The sequence below is a fragment of the Ambystoma mexicanum genome, chromosome 8, assembly GCF_040938575.1.
Source record: "Ambystoma mexicanum isolate Mex_15411 chromosome 8, UKY_AmexF1_1, whole genome shotgun sequence".
NCBI lineage: Eukaryota > Metazoa > Chordata > Amphibia > Caudata > Ambystomatidae > Ambystoma > Ambystoma mexicanum.
In genome coordinates, this window is record NC_090929.1 from 1,510,748,320 (window position 1) to 1,510,771,093 (window position 22,774).

General features: G+C 46.5%; 1 protein-coding gene across 1 annotated transcript in view; it reads right to left on the reverse strand.

The window, feature by feature from the left end:
• LOC138473168 (calcium homeostasis modulator protein 1-like) overlaps positions 1 to 15,701 on the reverse strand; it is an 88,227-nt gene extending 72,526 nt beyond the window's left edge. Inside the window, exon 1 of the mRNA XM_069611710.1 lies at positions 14,612 to 15,701. Coding sequence (XP_069467811.1) covers positions 14,612 to 15,160 — 549 coding nt within the window. The 5' untranslated portion in view covers positions 15,161 to 15,701. The remainder of the gene's footprint in view (positions 1 to 14,611) is intronic.
• Between the last annotated feature and the right edge of the window lie 7,073 nt (positions 15,702 to 22,774).

The following is a 22,774-nucleotide window of genomic DNA, read 5'->3' on the forward strand; positions in this document are numbered from 1 at the left end:
ACTGCACTCATCTTGCCCGGTTGTATGTGTCTGCACTACAACTCTCTCCATTGTTGTATTTTTACACATTGTTTGTTTCTCCTACATCCCATCCCTTTTCCTCCATACTTCTGGGACATTCAGCCCTATGGAACTGGACCAGAGCATTTTTTTAAGCATCAAAAACCTCTTGTCGTGGTCGAACGGTTTTGTTACTGCCCCTCAGTCCTTTTCTCAGCATGGTCAGGATTGGATGTATGTGGTGCTAACAGGCCCCCAGGCGCTGATGCCGAGAAGTTTGTTGTTATGGTTGGGTCGGGGTTTCATTCCTCAAGTTGGGGGAGGGATGTGGGTGGGGGTTGGGTGGAAGGGAAGTTATGTTAAAAAAATCTTGGCAACCGCCAGAGAGTCCACACTTGAAATACTGAGACAACGCAGAATCATAGCTAAGGTGACACATAGATCTAGGCCTAGATGGCATAGATCAACTCGAACCTATAGATCAACACTTGTACAATTCCTACATACCAATGTCAGATAATAGCTTAACTTTCATGAGCTGGAACGTTAGGGGTCTAGGCAACTACAAAAAGATGCGACAGATACAACTTTATGCTGAGCGCCAAGGTGTCCAAGTCCTATGTTTACAAGAAACCCATGCTTGTTCTGAACAGTGCGAGAGGTTCGCTAAGCAATGGGGTCCCCAGAGATATTACACAAATTACTCCACTCAGAGTTGTGGCACCCTCACCTTAATACACAAGGGCCTTAAATTCTATTGTTCCTACTCGCAAATAGACCCCCTTGGGAGATATACACTTATTATCGGTAAACTGCAAAATCAAGAGGTAGCCATCCTGAATATATACGGCCCCAACATTGATGATCCCGAATTCTACCTGCACCTGGCCTCAATCCTAGAGAGTCACCCCCAGATCCCGATCATATGAGGCGGCGACTTTAACACGATCCTAGACGTTGACCTAGATAGGTCAGGCTCCAGACCTCGCCAGCTCTCAAGAGTAGCTTACACGATCCTTACCACTCTCCCCAGACTAGCAGTTGTTGACGCCTGGCGCTTAATGTACCCTGATTCTCGCACGTATTCCTTTTACTCCTCAGTCCATGACTCGCACTCTAGGATAGACAGATGGCTCTTATCAGACATACTAATCAGGTGCCTCTCCCATCTGGCTATCCTCCCCAGAACACGGTCGTATCACTCCCCGGTGGTCATCTCACTGAATTGGGGGCATGACTTTGAAAAGACGAGACAGTGGAAAATGAAGCCTCACGCCCTCCTAGACCAGGCCTTCGCTTCCGAACTTGAAGCTTCCATTGAGGAGTTTTTTTAGGTCAATGCAGGTTCAGTATCCTCTCAAGCCGTCCTTTGGGAATCATTCAAAGCTTATACCAGGGGTATCGTCATATCTAAAGGGAGCGGCATCCTGAAAAACATCCGGGAAGATATCGCAGACAGCGAATCGTCCCTAGCCAATCTTGAGTCCCAATATGCTCAGGACCACTCTCCCGACACACTGGTATCGCTGGGCTCTGAGCTTGACAGATTCCGTGACCTTGCAGAGCAGGAGGTTAAATTCCTAGACAGCCCCCAGGCGGTAAGACGATATGGGGAGGGTGAGAGGCCAGGCCGCGTACTGGCCAGGTTAATCCGCCATGAGTTTGGGGCCCCCAACATCCCGGCAATAGAAAGGGCCGATGGAACACTTGCTACCTCTCCGCAGGACATCAACACAGAGTTTCTGACATTCTATACCTCCTTATATTCGAAGCCGACGGCCCCATATCTTGGAAATTGACTCCTATCTGGAGGAACTCCCTCTCACAGCTCTATCTACGGATGCCTCCGCCTCACTGGAAAGGCCTTTCACTACCGAAGAGCTAACATAAGCCATTGACTCACTTATGGCAGGGAAGGCTCTGGGCCCGGACGGCCTCCCCATGGACTTCTATAAGCGTTACAAATCTATTCTGGTTCCGCAATTGCTGGCCCTCTGGGAGGAGGCATGCGAGACAGGTATACTCCCCCCCTCTCTCTGTGAGGTCATGATAACAGTCCTTCTCAAACCTGGTAAACCCCCCACCGAATGCGGCTCGTACCGCCTCCTCTCGTTAATAAACTGTGACGTAAAAATATACGCTAAACTCCTTGCTAATCGGCTAGCTCCACTAATGCCCCACATCATTCACCCCGACCAGGCAGGTTTTGTCCCAGGTAGGTCCACATCCCTAAACCTCAGAAGACTTTTCAATGTGATTAGCAGAATTAATCCAAATACGCAGGCAGTGGCAGCCACACTGGATATGCAGAAAGCATTCGACTCAGTGTCTTGGGAGTACCTGTGGCGTGTGCTGGTAAAATGCAAATTGGGCCCCAACTTTCTGACCTGGGTCAGACTCCTCTACACCAACCCAGTCGCCAGGGTCCGCACCGAGGACAGATGTTCTACCCTCTTCCAGATAGCCAGAGGGACACGACAGGGATGCCCCTTTTCCCCGCTGATATTTGCGATAGCTATGGAACCATTTGCAGACATGATGCGCCAATTACACTCCCACAGGGGCCTGCACACGGCGGAACAGGCTGATATTGTCTCCTTATATGCCGACGATGCCCTTCTTTACATCCGCTCCCCAGAGACCAACCTTGCTCCAATCCTTAATGACGTGGCCCGATTTGGACACATATCCGGGCTGAAAGTTAACTGCTCCAAGTCGGCCCTATTCCCGCTCACTGACAACACACAACCACCTTCTGACCTTAAGGGTTTCACTTGGTCTCAATCCAACTTTATGTACCTGGGGGTATTGGTGTCCCGTCATACTGAGAAGTTATGCGCCGACAACTATCAGAATTACCTAACTAACCTAACCATCAAAACCAAGAGCTGGACTAGACTCCCTATCTCTCTAGCTGGTAGAATCGGAATACTTAAAATGGTAGTGCTACCTCAACTCCTATACCGATTCACCAACCTCCCACTATGGCCAGGCGAGGAGTTCTTCAAGACGTTACGCGGCATAACTAACACCTTTCTCTGGCACCCCGGTGCAGTACGCCTCAAGCTAACTACACTCACAGCCCCCAAGGAATTGGGCGGGTTCGGCGCCCCGACTTGATCAGGTACTGGGCGGTAGCCCAATCCCAATTCGCTTCCCATTGATTTAACACCACTGACCCCCCCTCATGTCCGACTTGAAAAACTGAAGGTCAGCGAACGCACGATTGGTTCCCTCATTCTTAAGCCCGTCCCGCCCGATCTCGACTCAGCAGACCCTGTTGTTAGCACATCCCTTGCACTTACTAGAGTATGGGCAATGGTCGCTACGCCTCACCCATTCCACGGTGACCTCCCGCTCTGGAATTTCTTCCCTGATGTTTCATATATCTCTCAATCCATGGTGTCTCGCTGGGCCGCGGCAGGCTTCTTGACTCTTCGTGATGTCTATGAACAGGGCAACTTTCTGGAGTGGTCAGACATCCCCCTCTCCCTCAAGCGTAAACCATCAGCATGGCTACAATACTCTTCCCTCCGTAAGAACCTTAAAGCCAGATACCCTGGATTTCCCACAGTACCACCAGATGATCCCATAATTGCTGAACTCTGTTCCGCCGACACCTTCAGAGGGAAGGTATCAAGGCTCTATGGCCTACTACAGACCAGAGCCGCCCCCTCTTTTACCAAACTAAGACTTAAATGGGAGGAGGATCTGGGAGTTGAGGTTACAGATGAACGTTGGTCCTGTATGTATGCGCGCACCCAGGAAGTGTCCTACAATTCTAGGTTCAAACTACTGCAGTTTAAGGTGCTGCACAGATATCACCACACACCTACTAAACTGCATCGCATGTTTCATGACCTCTCACATGCTTGCCCCGGATGTGGCGCCGATCAAGCCAACTACATTCATATGATTTGGCACTGCCCTCACCTGACACAATACTGGCGCGACATATGCTCCACAATATCAGACATACTAGATTATACCATAGACCCTTCCCCTATGCGCTACCTCTTCCACGATTTCCCCAGATTGAAGCGTGACTCTAGGAAATTGGCAGGGCTCTGATGGTGCTGGCGGTTCGCTGCATACTATTGGCCTGGCTTCGGCCTAACGTTCCCACTTATGGGCAGTGGCTAAGGGCAGTCACCTGGGCACATGATACCGAGGAGACCTGGGGGGCACTTCAGCATCCCCACTCGAGACCAAGGGACATTTGGCGGCGGTTTCGCAAATACATGTCTTCCTTGACCTCCAATTCAGACCGAGAGTTTGCTCCTCCCTCCCAATCCCCTCGAGGATCCCCCCTGTAATTTGTCCATTGTTGGCCCTGGGCGCGCCACTCCCCTTGTCGTTTGCCCCTCTCGAGTTGCATTAGATCTCGCACTGTACTGTAACTCTCCTTGTATAATTTGCAAATTGTTATCATGCTATGCTTATTTCTGACCTGGTGTTGTTCTCTCGTTTCTGTTGTCAAGACAAATAAATAAAGTTGTTAAGTATGATATGATATGACATTTATCACGCGCCTGTACACAAGTATTTCTAGGCGTGACAAGACAAGGTAGGGAAGAAAGAGGGAGGACAAAACCACGGTCTTACTAGGCCTTGTGTCAATCATATCGTACAAGTGCGGGGAGGAGGAGGGGGAGAAGTGCTTGGGGGAGAGGGGGATAGCATGAAAACATTAAAATCAGCAATTGGGAAATGTCATGACAGTACAGGGCTCCTCAAAAGCCAACACGGCTGAGGTATAGCCATTCTTAATTTGCAGGCCAATGATTGGCCCATTTAAAGGCATTTTACTTCTGGCACCCACTGAAACGGCCATTCTAACTAAGCCATTTTAATTGTGCCTTTCAACCCTCAGTTGTTGCTGTTGAAATGTGGAGTGCTGGGAGTGCTGGGAGCAGGTAAAACACACTCATGTCTCCCAATATGTGAATACTGGAAAGAAGACCCCATCAACTATAAAATAGCTCAGCTGGTTGAGCTCTCACTGCTGTGATCTGAGCGTGATCTGTAGATCGCAGGTTCGAATCCCAGCAAGGCCAACTCAGCCTTTCATCCTTTCGAGGTCAATAAATGAGTACCAATTTTAGCTGGGTTATATTGTATGTAAAGATGTGCTCTGTAAAGCGCTTTGGATTAAGGCGCTATATAAATAACACATCATTATTAACTATTTTACTGGGGTTGGAACCACACATGCACACAGATGCACACACACGCATCCTGTAGCCAGAGGCCGCCCTCAGCCCTGGCAGCGCCCGGGTCAAAACAAAATGTGTGTACACTCCCCCCTCCTCAAGGCAGCAGGGGGCACCAAAGTTGGGGTTGTGCTGCCACACCAGCACAGGGCCTTTCAAATGTTGCTCCGTGCTGGTGTAGCAGCAAAACTCTATTAAAATGAAAAGCATTGGGATGACAAGGTGCATTTCAAATCATGGTAGATGGGCATTGGCAGAGCTCAATGGATGTGTTGGCAACCGGATACCAGTGCACACTGCAGGGTGGGCAATAAGTCCTTTGTGTAAGCCCTGTGGATCTCTCACGACTGTGATAACAGAAGGCACTTAAAGTCAGGATACGACGGTATTGCAAACGCTCTGTAGACGTCTCTATACTGGGAGAGAGGTGTGGAAAGAAGCACATTGAGGGAGCATGGTGCCTGTCTCAATACATATATACTACTATGTGATATAGGTCAAGACAGAGGTGGATTGTTTGAGTTCTCTGGATGTCCCAGTACTGGGCGACAAGTGCATACTGCAGGCCAGGCAATACGTGAATTGTGAGAGCTCTGAAGAGGCCGCAATACTCTGATGCAAGGCCTCCCCGAGGTCAGGCAAGATGTACATTGAGAGAGACCCATGGATATCACAGTACTGGAACAGAAGTGCATTCCACAGATCAGGAAAGAGGTGCATTACTAGGCCTTTTGTATCACTCACTATTGGGAGATGGGGAGTGTGAGATTCCATGGAGAGTTCTGTACTGGGATACAGGTCAGGAAGGAAGTACAATGAGCGACCATCTCATTGCCAGTACACTGTAGTAGTACATGATGCAAGCCTGGACAGAACTGATGAAGCTCTGTGGGTATCTTAATAGTTGGAGTCCAATGCATGAGTAAAGCTAGAGGAGCATTGCAAGAGCTATATTGATGTCTCAGCGCTAGGATAAAAGTGCATACTGGAGGTGAGGAATGAAGTGCTTTGTGAGAGTTCCATGATTGTTTCAGTGATGTTACACTACTAAATCATGCAAGTCTGGATAGAGGTGCTCTGAATAAAGCCAGGGTACAGATGCAGTGCCGCAGCTATATTGATGTCTTAGTACAAATATAAAAGTGCATATTAGAGGTGAGGAATGAAGTGCTTTGTGAGAGCTCCATGATTGTTTCAGTGATGTTACACTACTAAATCATGCAAGTCTGGATAGAGGTGCTCTGAATAAAGCCAGGGTACAGATGCAGTGCCGCAGCTATATTGATGTCTTAGTACAAGTATAAAAGTGCATATTAGAGGTGAGGAATGAAGTGCTTTGTGAGAGCTCCATGATTGTTTCAGTGATGTTACACTACTAAATCATGCAAGTCTGGATAGAGGTGCTCTGAATAAAGCTAGGATAGAGATGCATTGCAAGTGCAATTTTGATGTCTCTGCAGTGGCATACAAGTGCATACTAGAGGTGAGGAATGAAGTGATTTGCGAAAGCTCCTTGAATGGTTCAGTGAAGTTACACTACTAAATCATGAAGTCTGGATGGAGGTGCTCTGAATAAAGCCAGGGTACAGATGCAGTGCCGCAGCTATATTGATGTCTTAGTACAAGTATAAAAGTGCATACTAGAGTTAGGGAATTAAGTGCTTTGTGAGCGCTCTATGACTCTCTTAGTGTGAGTACCCTAGTACACGTTGCAAGTCTGGCTAGAGGTGCTCTGAATAAAGCTGAGATAGAAGTGCATTGCAAGACCTATATTAATGTCTCAGCGCTAGGATAAAAGTGCATACTGGAGGTGCGGAATGGAGTGCTTTGTGAGAGCTCCATGAATGTGTCAGTGAAGTTACACTACTAAATCATGAAGTCTGGATAGAGGTGCTCTGAATAAAGCCAGGGTAGAGATGCAGTGCCGCAGCTATATTGATGTCTTAGTACAAGTATAAAAGTGCATATTAGAGGTGAGGAATGAAGTGCTTTATGAGCGCTCTATGACTCTCTTAGCATGGGTACCCTAGTACACTTTGCAAGCCTGGCTAGAGGTGCTCTGAATAAAGCTGAGATAGAAGTGCATTGCAAGAGCTATATTGATGTCTCAGCAAGGGGATAATAGTTCATACTAGAGGTGAGGAATGAAGTGTTTTGTGAGAGTTCCATGAATGTCTCATTCATGGAACTCTACGGACTCGGGTACACTAGTGCAAGACACAAGCCTAGCTAGAGGTGCTCCGATTAAAGCTGGGATAGAGGTGCATTGCACGAGCTATGTTGAGGTCTTAATACTAGGATACCTGTGAATGCGGCAAGTCAAGATAGGGGCGAAGTGTGAGTGCTCAGGGGATGTCAGAGTACTCGGATCGCAGTGTACAGTACACGTGATGATGGATAGGCGTGGTGAGAGTTTGAACTGCCATACATTTCAGCAGTCTCTCCTTGGGCTGGTGCTTTTGTGCAACGATCTAAAATGAACTCTTCTAATATATACAAGAGATGACTTTATGCTAGTTTGAAAGTAAGCAATGACCATGTACAGGGCTGAAACCCACAACTAAACACTAACAGGCATCTATTGGTTTTGCCGAATCTTTTATTCACATACTCAAGACTTAGCATGTCTTAGGCATGGAGTTGCCTCTGTGACATGCTTTGCCCACACCTTCACTGGCTACATGTGAAAACCGACAGGTTGGGTCAACTTACAGTCAGGTGAGTGTTTGGGGTGTACAATGAGAAAAGAAGGCCATATAATGACATGGTTTTGTGAAAGTGTACGATTTTTTAGTCGAGTTTCTAGATATAATTTCACCCATGGGACGTATCTGAAATCGAGTACTCGTCTTATACTATTAAAGTGCTTGGCTATTATACACCTTTAGGTACATTGGACGAACATAGATATATGCCCTTAGCAATTGTGGGGCCACTGTCTTCCATTGCGGCCTGAAAAGGTGTAGACACATGACTCAGCAAGGAATCCGGTTGAACAATGACGAATGAGTCAGCATTTTACCGTTGGCCCTGTTAGAACACTTTCCCGTTAAACTCAATGGGTGAGAAGGAGAACATTAGATGTGGGTCAACCAGTAGCTACATTATGAAGTGCTGGGACTGAAGCTCTGACCAGAAGGCAGTGTGGTCTATGGCTGATTTGCTTTGTATTCATTTCCATGTTAATGCTTTTATCCACTTGGTCTTTGGTTTTGATTTCATGTATGTAACTGTAGGTGACATAGCCACTTTCACTTTCAGGGAATGCAATTTGTAAATTGTTTAGTGTGACTTACTGATTGTAGCTGAAATAATGCAATAATCAATAATTTGTAAAGAAAATGTAAAAAAAAATGCGAAGACAGTGTTTTTCCACAGCTCTGCTTTTGCATCTTTGCATTTATTGGGTTCTATACCTGTGTTCCAACCCCACAACACCCAATAATTCAACTGTGGGTTCTACCCTGATTATGGGTCTCGATCATAGTCTTAATCATCCTTGGCGAGTTGCATGCCATATGTGTCCTGCTGCTTGACGGCTTGTGCACTATCACAGAGTCCTGGCTGCATGCTGCAGCAGGACCAGCATTGACTCTGCGAATCGGTCGAAATTACCGATAAAAAAGGTTCGACCAATACAAAAAGGTCGAAAATGCATACCACCCAGCGAGGAGAACGAGTAGACTGTCCCCTTGTCTGTGCACTGTTTGTCAAATAAAAAACTGTAAACTCCAACAAAAAAAAACAAACAAAAAAAAAAAAAAGAAGAAAATGCATGCCACCAAAGGTTCGAACACCAAAAGTTCGAACCTTTGGTGGCATGCATTTTTTAAAAAAAAACACAGCGGGGGCTGCCGCCCGCAACACCCCGCTCACTATACTAAACAGTATAGTGAGCGGGGATTGCATGGGGAAACCCCTGCAGCTGCTCGAAAAAAAAATGGAAAAAAAAGACGGCGCCGGTTCCGTTCACAAAAGTGAAAGGGAACTGGCGCAGATAAGTAGGGTGTGTGTGTGGGGGGGGGGATTGGGGGTTTGGGGGTGTTGTGGGTGTGTTGTGGGTGTGGGTTTTGTAGGATAATATTATGTTCTGATGGGAAATGTACGAACATTTTGTGTTCGTACATTTCTGATGAGAACTTTTCGGTCACGAACAAAGCGGCCACGGTCGGATCACACAGATCCTTGACTCTGGCCCTTCCGCCGGGATACAACATCCTAAGACCGGATCGCCTGCACGGTAATGCAGGGGGAGTAGCTCTAACTTTTCATTCTTCCATTAACATCTATCAAGTAAATGACACCTGTATCCCTGACTGTGAAGCTCTGCAAATTCACTGCCAGTTGATAGTAACACTTCTATCAACATTATTGTCATTTACCGCCCACCTAGCAACACGCAAGATTTCCTAACCCACTTATTCAATCTCATCTCATCCTCCCTCAAACCCCAATGTAAAATGATCATTCCGGGGGACCTTAATCTGGGTCTTGATGACCTCTCTGACTCTCTTGCCAAATCTGTACAAACTACTTTAGAAGGTCTTAGCTTTTTACAGCATACGAAACAAACCACCCACATTGGTGGTAGGATCTTGGACTGGGTCGCTTCACATAAGGTGGTGATAGATAGTGTAGCGACAGACCCCTGTCCATGGTCTGATCACAACCTAATTCAATTCCAAAATCAGAGGCAAAAACGCAATCTTCAAAAACTATTCTACTGAAATTCAGAAATTAAAACGTCAGAAAAAGAGAGCTCTTCATCTCTGGAAGAAGACCAAGTCTACAGAAGATACATTCAACTATGCATCTGCAGCTAAAACCGCCATCTGCACAGCAAAGAAATCTTCCTATGATAAAAGAATCTAAGAGGCAGCATCCGATACCAAGGAATTGTTTAGAATCTTGAGAGAGCTGGAGGATCCTCACCCTCGCGTCGCCACGACTACTAACGATTCCAACTGGTGCACCACCAACCAGAATGCAATGCTACTCAAAATTGAGAAACTCAAGAGTGGTATTGCTTTTAACTTAAGCACCTTGGACGGCTTTACACCTACTAGAAAGTATGAAAGACCAATCACCCCACAGCCTCAGTTAAATTTAGGGAGGTTTCTGAAGCAGAAATCTTGGATATCCAAGAGAGAGTTAAACCGCCAAATTGCAGGGGTGATATCTGGCCGGCATTGAATGTTAAATCCTGCGCTGTGCCGCTCGCCCTTCTCATCACAACATGTGTAAACTCCTCCTTTCGATACAGCCACATTCCAACAGACATTAAACAGTCTTGGATCTCTCCCCTCTTGAAAAAATCCACAGGCCAATTTATCACTATTCTTATTGAAGATTCTAGACAAAGTCACTCATCTTCAAATTCAAGATTTCTTAAGTCTTCATAACATCTTAGGTCAAAAGCAATCAGGGTTCAGAAGCGCTCACAGTACTGAATCCACGCTATTGGATCTTAAAGCCACCATCATGCAGCACTGTGATCAAGGAAAAACTGCTCTCCTGATGCTGTTGGACCTAACCGCGGCGTTTGATCCGGTACACAATTACATTCTTGTTGCCAGACTGCAAGACTATGCCTCCTTCTCTAGTGAGGCTTCCAGCCAGGCTCATTCATTCTTGATTAATTGGGCACCCAGAGTTCATCACGAAGACGCCATGGTTGAGTGTTATGTACTATCCTGTGGAGTACCACAGGGGTCCTGTGTGTCCCCCACTTAATTTAACAGCTTGACCCTTCCTCTTTTTGAGTTGTTGGATGCCGAGGCCATAGTGTATGCTAACTATGCCGTTGACACACAGTGCCTCATGCCACTCTCAGGCAATCATATTCATGACACCAATACAATAAACACCATCTTCAACCATAATCACATATGGATGCTTCACAATGGGTTGGCAATAAACAATGCCAAAACTGAGATTATGATTACTGGCATAGCAACCAAGTTACGCAAACTAGACACTGCCTGTCGACCTTTGACTCTTGGATTAGTTCTTGATCAAGAGCTCAGCATGAAAACTCACATCAGTAGCCTTGTTTCAGGCACTTCCTGGATCGCAAATAGGAGAACACTAAGGTCAAATACCTCGTGCCTCCTTCAAACTCCTAAGGCCAAACTTGCTGCCGCGTCGGAAGGCTGTTTTCCCATTGCAGCTCCACACCTGTGGAGCGCTCTGCCCCCTGACCTAAGGTCCTGCCCCTGTTTAGCGACCTTGATGCACAGGAACATCCTCTTTGAATAACTGATGTTCTGGCTTTACTTCTGAACTACGTGCCCTCCTGTATGACCTTTTCTGCTTTATGTTCCTTGTATGTTTGTCTCCTGTCTGAGTGCTTCTATGCCTAAGGGCTCTGTTCCAGTGCTATAAAAATAAAATAAATGCATAAATACATTACTTGAGCCTTCAAGAACATAGTCAAGGGACCAACCTACGACAACTGTAGCTAATTTAAGCCCAAATTTAGGTTATAAGCTTTGGCGTCCTCCTAACAGGTGTTACCGGTGTACCTAAAGCATTCATCTCTGTTTACTGAACAAGCCATCGCCATCTTCTCCATCCACCAGTCTTGCCCTGCTCTCTGGCTCCCCTACATCCCATGGTTCTCCTCTGTGTGATCATAAGAGGTCCTGGAGAATCTGAGATGAGCAGGTGCCTCGAAGGCCGCAAATGCATCTATAAATTATAAACATTTGCACCATGGTATTTTGAACAAGCCAAGTTCCTTACTTATTTGTAGGAAGTCACACTCCTAAAGCTGAAAACAAGTGGGAGGAACTCTCTGAAGTCCTTTCTTTTCTGCTTGATCCCTAAATCTCATTATATGATGATTTCAGTCATCCCCCTTTCCGCTGTGAACCCTCGACATTGTTTGGCATTAGAGTAGCTTTCTCCCAGCGAGTCTGCCCTCAGGCACTCTGCCGGTCAGTTCATGGTTTGTTTTGACCCTCGGGGCGACCAGAGGGTCTTGCTGAGCCGGCTGCTCTAGCTCATGATTCTACTTTTAGTTTCCACTTGTTAGCCATCATGATCTTCTGAAAGAATTGCCTCCCTGTATCATGAGGGATTCATTTCAATATTACTAACACCCCTTTGGGGTCCCTTCAAATAGTGTGAAGCCACTTTAACTTTGTCTAAACAAAAACGAATCTTTTGATTTTAGTTGTGTGTTGCAATTTTTTAAATCAAAATACATTTCAACAATCTAGTTGTTTCACACCAAGAATAAAGTACATCTGAAAAAGAAAGTAGCCCTTATTTCTACAGAAGCGGATGATGACACAGGAAAACAATGAGTCTCTTTGTTACTTGCATCTCATTTGCTATCTATCCAATTTAGCTAAGGTTTTGGAGAAGGCTTTAGGGGCACCTGTGGCCTACAAAGTTATTAGACATGTTTTATTCTGGCTGTGGGTCCCAGATGGGTACAAAGAAAGCCCCCACTGCCTGTTTGAAGGTACAGGGTCAATGCAGCAAATCAGACTCATCACACAGCCCCTGTCCATTCCATTAGCACTGCTGTCTCTCTCCAGTATGATCCAAAGGCCCTTGGGTTTTGGGCTTCAGAGTTCAATTACTCTCCAAAGCAAAGGTCCTTGCTTCTATTTTTGTTACTGTCTTCTCCCCATCCAGGGACCTGCTTCGCCTCATCCTCTCTTTCAGATCTTTACCTGCTGCGTTGGGTTACTCTCCTCTACTGTGAAGGGTGATGCAATAGTTTTACCTGGCACACTAGTCTACCCTGCTTACAACACTCCCAGTGAAAAGCGGAAGCACTTGTTGAGTAGACCAATGCTGGACACTCGAGGGGCATACAGATGGGTAGTTGTCTTGAACTCTAAAACTAGTGAAAACGAGTGTGAAATGCCTGTATGCTTATTCATGGATGCCAGTCCACCTGGATGAATGGGAGAGATGAGTCTTACTGGCGGTGGGAAGGGTAGTGTCCACTTGTGCCCAGTAAATGACCCCATGACATGAGTCTTAGCTCAGTGCCACTCATCTTGTGGTAAGTTGGGTAGGCGGCTGAGGGGTAAAAGGAAATTAATGTGGCGATGGCTGAATGATGGTCTCATCTGGTTGTGCTTTCCTCCCTACTTGTATAATGTACATTGACTTTTAAGATTGGCAGGATCTTTAGCTATCATTTGCTACAGTGCTAGCTTGCTGTGCTTTTGTGAATAGGTAAAGTAATCGTATTATTGTGTATCTGACATCGTGTAGTCGCTGTACGACAAATGATCCGTCAAATTAAATGAATAAATGTGTTTTGATGCCCACTCCAAAACCTTCACATCTGCGTGCTTACACAGGGGACAAGACAAAAAGGCACTTTTAAATCAGGCCAAGAGGCTTCAGGGAAACACTGTCTTCGAGCCAAGATAGCCCCTTTGGGTGGGTAAGGGAAGGCCGCCAATCAGCCCACCCCTCTCCTTTCAAGGGCCTACTCTGGCACGAAGATAGGTCTTCCCTGAAGCTGCTTTGCATGCTCCAAAAGTGTATTGAGGGGAAGGCTGCAATTTCCTGTCTCTCGTTACTCTCCCAGCTGAACCCCAAACTGAGAGGCCTCAAGGCACTCTGATTAGAATCCATGTCTCTAGCTATCAAAGTCTTTAACTTATCCACGAGGGTACATTTCCTGCCACTGTTGGCGTGCTCCAATTTCACAGGTGGGTAGATAGGACATAGCTCCTAGACGCACTTAAGTCAGCAGTGTTCACTTGCAGAGTTACAGCTTACCAATAAATCAAGTCATTCCTTGTTTCAAAGCACTCCCCAACATTACACTAAATGAAACTAAGGAAAATAAAGGATCAAGTGATCTTTTAAGAATCACAATGGACGAAGAGGTGGCCACCGGAGTAGGTCCCAGAACTTCCGGTTCCAAAATCAATTCTCAAGCCACTAGGTGGCACCTTGATCCCACTGGAGGCCTCCAAAAGGTATTTCCTTTGAAGTGAGAAGCTATTGTCTTACTATCTATGGCTTGTACTATTGCTACTTTGAATTAGCGAAAGCCCCACCAATATGAGATGTGGTGGTTTAAATAATTGCAAAGGATGCATTCAAGCGATAATACCAGTTGTTTTAACTTGGGCGCAGCAATGGAAAGTGAACTGCCTATGAACACAATGAATGACAGCGAGCAGTAGACTCAGTGACACCCAGCAGTGTATGACTGCACACTCAGCACCTAAACAATGAGTCTTCACATTCTTACCCCACTCAACGTGGTATCCTCCCACACCGTCCAACACTGCAGCCATGAGTCTTCGGCTCAGTCAAAAGGGGCCTTAAGTTCCTGAAATGGTTTTCATCCCGTACCCACCACCACCACCACAGCATGCTCTTTCCCTGAGGCACCACACGTAACCCACTCTTACCTGTGAGATGCAGCGCAGGTATCTCGTAGCGACTTCCCGGGCAATAATCTCATGCCCTTCATAGATTTCTTTGCACGGGAGCCTGGCCAGAATCTTCTTCAATTCCTTTTCTGACAATCCTGTGTCTGTGTTGTTCCCCAGTTTATCCAACGGCACCATGGTGCTAAATGCACAAATGAGGCACTTGCCATCTAGTAACGTCACTGAGATCCATACGGCCGGGGCAATCAGCGCCCGCTGCGTCATGGAGGCAAACATGTACCGCAGCACGGCCGGGTCTTTCTGTCTCATGCCCGTTGGCCTCTTCCACTCCTCCGCCAGCATCGACACATTGTTGTTCATGACAAAGCCCAACAGGAACAAGACAATGGGGGGCACGACTAGGATGCCCATACCGTAGGACATATTGTAACTCGGCAGGCATGGGCAGTTGAAGTCGAAGGCCGAGTACATGTGGGCACTGGCCAGTGCCATGATCCCACAGATGCCATTCATGAAGGATTCCTGGTTGGACTGCAGAAACTGGAAGATCATGCGAAACTTATCCATCTCTTCTGGTGCTTTTCCCGCTGCTTCTAGCGATCAAATGGGATGCTGAACTCTTCCTCCTTGGCTGGCACACGTTTTTGCCTGATTTCAACAAGAGGTGCTCCCTCTACTCCACCTTATCGGTTTCTGAGTTGAAGTTGATTGGTTTCTCGGAGTCAAAGATAACAGGCTCTTTTTCTGTTGTTAAAGGTGGTCCGGTCTGTCAATTTCAGCTCTCGGCGGATCTCGTCTGTCAATTTCAGCTCTCAGTGGGACTTTAGAGTCTGGCGTGCCTTCTGACACTAACGCAGGTCAATAGTTGAGTTGCCCGTTATCCCAGAACCGAATCACCGCCTCCCGCTTCTTTCTCAGAGTGGCTTTGCTTTCCAGCTCTTTGATGTGTCGCTGTGTGTACGGGTTCTGTATTAATGGTCTGCAGTCTACGTCTGCTTCTTCCTACTGTGGGTTCGGCGAGAGAGCCAGTTTGCAAACGCAGGTGTGCGCTGTCCACTCCCACAGCAGTCTGTAAACAGGACACCACCGCCCTCCCTCTTCCTCTGCGGAGAAGAAAGTGCTCTTATGCAAAGATCCAGGCTGGACTGGTTCCTGCGACATTGAGGGGACGGGGGAGGGGCGGGCCCTGTAGAAAACCTACGTGAGAGCGTGGGAGCATCCTGGGTATCTCGCCCTAGAAATATTTCAAATTCCCAAGAAAATATCAGTGTGGCGAATTCTGCGATGTTTGATTAAATGGTTGAGCGCCTTTTAAATCGGGATGTTTACTAGGAGTACACACCTACATTGTTTCCCTCAAAAATCATAAACACTTGTATCCACTGACATATACATGTTTAAAGTATATTTTTTTAACTTTTAGGTGCCAAAAGTGGACAGCAGTTACCTTATATTATAAAAACGAATTGCTTGCATTTGTACAGCCCAAAAGCGCCTGGCAGGTTGTGAAGATTGAGTTGACCCTACAAACTGCATGGTGAAGGTTCTTATAATGTAACTGTGTGAATAGACTTGCCCGTTTGGCGCAGAGAGGACTAGACAGGGCAATGGCAATAGTGTGGGTCACAAGCAGCCGAAGAAAGTAGGGCGTGCTACATAATCCTCTGCTTACTGTTTCTAAACACTGGCCATATGTAGAGAGCAATGCACCGAATGTTTCAGGTTCAGTAAAGCACCCCTGCTAGTCTGCGCCGAAGACATTGCTCGAGAACGATGTGGCGCTTCTCGACCAATGCGCGCCACCTCGAACCTTCAGAAGGGGACACAAGTATGTACTGCTCTATACGAAGTTTTGCTGGGTTCATTTCAATCTGAGCCCATTGCTGGTCACAGTTATGTTGGACAGCATTTTATTTCGAGTGTTAGTCGTGGTTCCCAGCCACTCCATGGATAGCAGGTGATGGTCACTTTCTTTTGTTTTAACTACTTTGAATGATGTCACAAGTGTTAGAAACAGTTGCAAAACAAAAACATAATCTATGATGGACGAGGAACCCATGCCCTCCCATGTCATCTGGGGTGGCATGTCTTGTTTTATGTTCCCATTTAACATGTGCATGTCTTTGTTGACCATCAACTCGTTCGACATTGTGGCTCTCGAGTGTCTGGAGAAGTTAGAGACTGTACTTTGAAAATTATTCATGGCACCACAACCACCCAGTAAGACAGACCTCCCAGCAGCAGAAGTGGAGTCGTGGGTCTCCGCGTCAAGTCTTGATGACATCACACTGCGAATCACTCGGTTAAATATCTTCAGAGCACCAGTACCGGATGGGCTTACAAACCTCACACTGAAAGAACATCCGGCAGAGTGGGCCTCAGTTATATACACCCTATTAATGCGGATTTCCACCACGCGCAAAATGCCATCCTCTTGGAAGAGAGCAATCATCGTCCCCATTTTTAAGAAGGGAGACAGGGACAATCCGAAAAATTATCGTCCCGTAACACTCTTTGATGTCATCGGCAAATTATATAGTGCAATTATCCTAGATCCCTTTCACATATGGTGTGTCAAAACCGGGGTTAATGACCCACCCAAAACTGGATTTGTGAGGGGTGTTGGAACCACAGCTAGCATCTTTATTATCAATATACTAAAGGGCCGTGCTCAATGTAAGAAAGCTAAAATGTACATGGCTGTCATCGACCTGGTCCAAGCTTTGGACCAGGTCGATCGTCAAGAGCTGTGTACCAAATTGAAAATGAAGTCATGCCCAAGATCTATTCTGGAGCCAATAATAGCCATGCACCAAGATACTTCTTTATGTGTCCGACTAAAGAAATCTGGACTGTTGTCTGAAGAAATACCCACCGGCAGGGGAGTGAAGCAGGGCTGCCCAATGGCTTCAGCCCTGTTTAATTTCTTCTTAGCGCACAAAAAGCACCCAGGCCCTGATGCAAGAATTTTCCTGCTCACATTGGATGGAGTGTCCCTACCACGCTTACTTTATGCTGACGACATCGTCTTAGCAGACCAAACGCTGGCGGGGCTCCAAAGCCGAATGCACATCTTGCAAACTTTCATTACTGATAACGGCCTCGACATCAACAAAGCATAGACTCAAATTCTAACGTTTGGGAATTCAAATAGAGGCAAACATGCCTATTCTTGGTCACTGGATGATGAACACATGGAGCAAGTCACCACGTTCAAATATCTAGGGGTCTGGCTGAGTGACACAACATCAGAAGCTCCCATGGTGTGTCGCTTGAAAACTACAACTAAGGCATTGTCTAGCCAGGCACGTGCCGTGAATCAAATCTACGGACGGTTGTCCATCTTACATGTCCTTAGGTTTTACTGAGCCAAAGTCATACTAATATTTACCTATGGAACAGAGGCAATGCCAAACATTCCAGAAAAAATGTGGTGCCTCTTAGAGGGGCTTTTCTGGAAGAAAGTACTTGGCCTCCCCCAATCTGTCCCCATCCAAATCATACAAAGAGAATTGGGTCTGCCATCATTAAACTCAATTGTCCTTTGGAAGAGCCTCACCTTTTTTAGAAAATGCTTTGTTTCATCTCGACCAGAGATCATGGAAATGCTGCGCAAAGAAATCATGACATCCCAGATCATAATGCTACAAAAGTGGGGAGGAAAAATGTGTTCTGCATTGAAAGAAATTGGGAGTTCACTCTAGGTACTGATCACCGATCCTAACGAAAGAACAAATTAAGACAACTCGACTGGATTACTACCATCGAGTCTGCAGAAAGATATCAATCAGTTGCACACATTAGTGGGGAGTCACGCAGAATGGACACCATTTGTGAATATCTGAAACAATCTCCAGACAAAAGACTAAGAGAAAAATGGCTGCGTATTCGACTCAATCTCCAGCCGACGAATGAGGTATGAGCTACGCGTGGGCTATGTGCAAGTAACATCTGTTGTTTCTGCAAGAACGAGACTGAGATAGAAACTCTAAAGCAGTGGGTCATTTCTTGTCCAACTCTCATAGAGAGGCGCACCATCTTTTTTAATTATCTACTCACTGACTTCCAAAAACAGGACATGGAAGCATGTTGGTCAATTTTGATTGCTGGGAACAAAACGAGCCATGTGATTGCAATGACAACATTCTTGGAACACTTGTTTGGCTGATGTTTATAGCCCCATAAGCCATCTTCATTCACATGTCTCTTCCGGATCTGAATCTGTTCTGAGTTTTTAAAGAAAAGTTAATAATGGAAACTGCATCTCATGATAACTTACAGTAACTGACCACTTGTGTGGAATGTAAATTTGACTACTTCATGTTGTGTTTGCCATTGTTGTTGTCGTTTGTTTGTTGTCATCGTTGTTTGTTTTGGCTTGCTGTCTCATGTTTCATGTTTGTGTCTGTTTGCTTTGCTTCTGTTTGTTATTTGTTGTTTCTTTTTGTTTTGTTTTGATTTAGCAAAAAAATGGTTTCAATTTATATGCAAATAAACAAAAGGAAGAGTACGTAGGCAAAGCAGCTGCTACCAGAGCAATCCATTTGCAAGGTGGTTTGCAATAATTGACCAAGTGGTTAGTGAGCAGGTTCTTGTCCTGGTGGTGGAGTGGGAAATCATCAGTGGGATCATGGACTGGAGACATCATACACTGGCAACACATTGGATGAGCATTACTTACAGTAATTGACCAAGGGGTTAGTGAGCAGGGCCTGGTCCTGGTGGTGGAGGGGGATAGCATCAGTGGGATCATGTACTGGAGACATCATATACTGGCAACACATTGGATGAGCATTATTTACAGTAATTGACCAAGGGGTTAGTGAGCAGGGCCTGGTCCTGGTGGTGGAGGGGGATAGCATCAGTGGGATCATGTACTGGAGACATCATATACTGGCAACACATTGGATGAGCATTATTTACAGTAATTGACCAAGGGGTTAGTGAGCAGGGTCTGGTCCTGGTGGTGGGGGGGGGAAAGCATCAGTGGGATCATGCACTGGAGACATCATATACTGGCACCACATTGCATGAGCATTATTTACAGTAATTGACCAAGGGGTTAGTGAGCAGGGTCTGGTCCTGGTAGTGGAGGGGGATAGCATCAGTGGGATCATGGACTGGAGACATCATATACTGGCAACACATTGCATGAGCATTATTTACAGTAATTGACCAAGGGGTTAGTGAGCAGGGTCTGGTCCTGGTAGTGGAGGGGGATAGCATCAGTGGGATCATGGACTGGAGACATCGTAGACTGGCAACACATTGGATGAACATTATTTACAAAAAATGGCCAAGGGGTTAGTGAGCAGGGTCTGATCCGGGTAGTGGAGGGGGAAAGCATCAGTGGGATCATGGACTGGAGACATTGTAGAACTTCAACACATTGGATGAACATTATTTACAATAATTGACCAAGGGGTTAGTGAGCAGGGTCTGGTCCTGGTGGTGGAGGAGGGAAGCATCAGTGGGATCATGGACTGGAGACATCGTACACTGGCAACACATTGGAAGAACATTATTTACAATAATTTACCAAAAAAAAGGGAGAGTACTTAGGCAAAGCAGCTGCTACCAGAGCAATCCATTTGCAAGGTGGTTTGCAATAATTGACCAAGGAGTTAGTAAGCAGGGTCTGGTCCTGGTGGTGGAGGGGGAAAGCTTCAGTGTGATCATGGACTGGAGACATCATATACTGGCAACACATTGGATGAGCATTATTTACAGTAATGGGTCTTTGAGTTTGAAAACAGGAATTAGGGGCAGGTGAGATGCCACTATAGGGTGCCCAGGCCCTTTGCCTGGACAAGGGGTGATTTATATTTCTAGAACCAATCCAGAAGACCTGTAAGGTGGTTGCGGTCTCAGGTTTGGGCGTCCCAGTGGTGCGGCGCTAGAAGTATGCATGTTTTTGTGGACCAAGGAATTGCCTCACAACCTGTGTAATAAGGTTAAGAGTAGTGTCCAAGCCCAGTCCTCGAAATACCCCAACCACACCAGGTTTTGAAGATGACCATGGTCATGTAAAAAGCTCCTTTCTATATGTGTATTGATAGAATTTATAAATAGTGGCTGCAGAGCTGGAAGCAACAGAGTGCTGGACATAGGACAGGGGTGCTGAGCACGAAGGAGCGCCGTGGCACTGAGCACGACGGAGCGCCGGGGCCCGGGACCCCCACCAACCCCCCCAGGACACGCCATCTGCCCTAAAAGCCCCTATACTTACAATGGGACCTCCTAAAAATGTGTCCATCGCCCTTCCCCCGCCCACCCCCGGGAAAATCAAAAGTCAACTTTCCTGAAATAGGGGTTGCTCCCAGAGGGTTTCAAGAAAGGTGCGTGGGTCGCAGAGGAGCTGGGATTAGTGGGAGAGTCAGGGAGCTCCAAAGGGGGAGAAGTAGGGGTTGAGTGGAGCTATTTAGATTCACTCTATTCAAATGTAGTTTGTGTAGTTTGTGTGGCTATCATAAAAGCAGTCAGTGAGCCAACACTGGGCAGAGCGATGAATAGGGCTGACAGGCTATCATAAAAGCAGTCAGTGAGCCCACACTGGGCAGAGCGATGAATAGGGCTGACAGGCTATCATAAAAGCAGTCAGTGAGCCCACACTGGGCAGAGCGATGAATAGGGCTGACAGGCTATCATAAAAGCAGTCAGTGAGCCAACACTGGGCAAAGCGATGAATAGGGCTGACAGGCTATCATAAAAGCAGTCAGTGAGCCCACACTGGGCAGAGCGATGAATAGGGCTGACAGGCTATCATAAAAGCAGTCAGTGAGCCAACACTGGGCAAAGCGATGAATAGGGCTGACAGGCTATCATAAAAGCAGTCAGTGAGCCCACACTGGGCAGAGCGATGAATAGGGCTGACAGGCTATCATAAAAGCAGTCAGTGAGCCAACACTGGGCAGAGCGATGAATAGGGCTGACAGGCTATCATAAAAGCAGTCAGTGAGCCAACACTGGGCAAAGCGATGAATAGGGCTGACACAGGCCCCAGCATTGACCCGATTTCAGGAAATCATTTTTCTAAGATCCAGTCTCTAATTTCAGTGCATTAACACTGTTGGCATTTTTGTTTGATCCCACTACACTTCCAACATTTCTACATTTTTTGGAATAAAAGGGGGCATTTCATTCTGGCGACACCGCCCTGCATTAGCGCGCTCCTACTGTAAAGTTTATCTGTGGGCATCTTTTCATTGTCGGTGCTTTGGGTGTTCCAGGGTGAAGCGAGTTTCTTTTGCAGTGGGACACAGTGCACCAGCGCTTTGCTTTATTTGGAAGTATAATGGTGGGAGTGGCTAAGCACGAAATGAATTATTTTTAAACATTCAAATGTGTATTTCTTCTCAATAATGCATAGAAATCTGGAGAGACTAGTTAGGTGTGAATATTCAGGACTGGGTTAACTTTGCAGGAAGCTGCTCAGGAATATAATAGAGGCTGCCTGCTGCTTTATGCACAGTATGGGAAAATGCCACATGGCGCCCATGCTTCAGCTATGGGATGTGTGCAAGAATAACCAGTGAGGACAATGATGACGTGCGAGTACTCACCACCTGGATTGTGTGAGTAACACACATTTGCGGAGAAGCAGAAACAACGGGCTCCCCATCAATGACCAAGTGTCCCCCTCATACTCTGGACCTCAGACCTCATTACATACTCACCCCGTCTTCCTCCTCCCAGTGCGATAACCCTGAAGGCCGCTGGCCCTGAGCGGACCTTTTTACAATCACATTTCTTCATTTGTTTATCTGCGTAGCTCCACCCGTTTCGTGGCAGCAACATATAGTCTCCCTCTGCCCACAGCCCTTCCTGGGTTTTTTCTTTCTGCCCTTGTGCAGACCCAGGTGTTATCTCCCCCGCTCGCTCATAACAGATTTGTTTAGCAATCTTGGGAGAAGCAGGCGGGGATAAGTTGGGCCCTGCACAGTAGGACAGCACCCTTTTGGGGATATACGGGGGTAAATTGGAAGTGGGGGAGGGGTCAGGGAGGATTGTCCTAGCTTTCGGGAGGGGCAGGCATAGGGTGATGCAGGGAAGAGATGGAGGAGTGGGGGGAATTGGTGTGAGCAAAGTTGTTTAGTATTATCAGACAACAAGAAGAAATTGATACAGTGTGTGACTTTTGTGAACTGTATCTGCAACTGTTTGTGAACACACCATCGATTG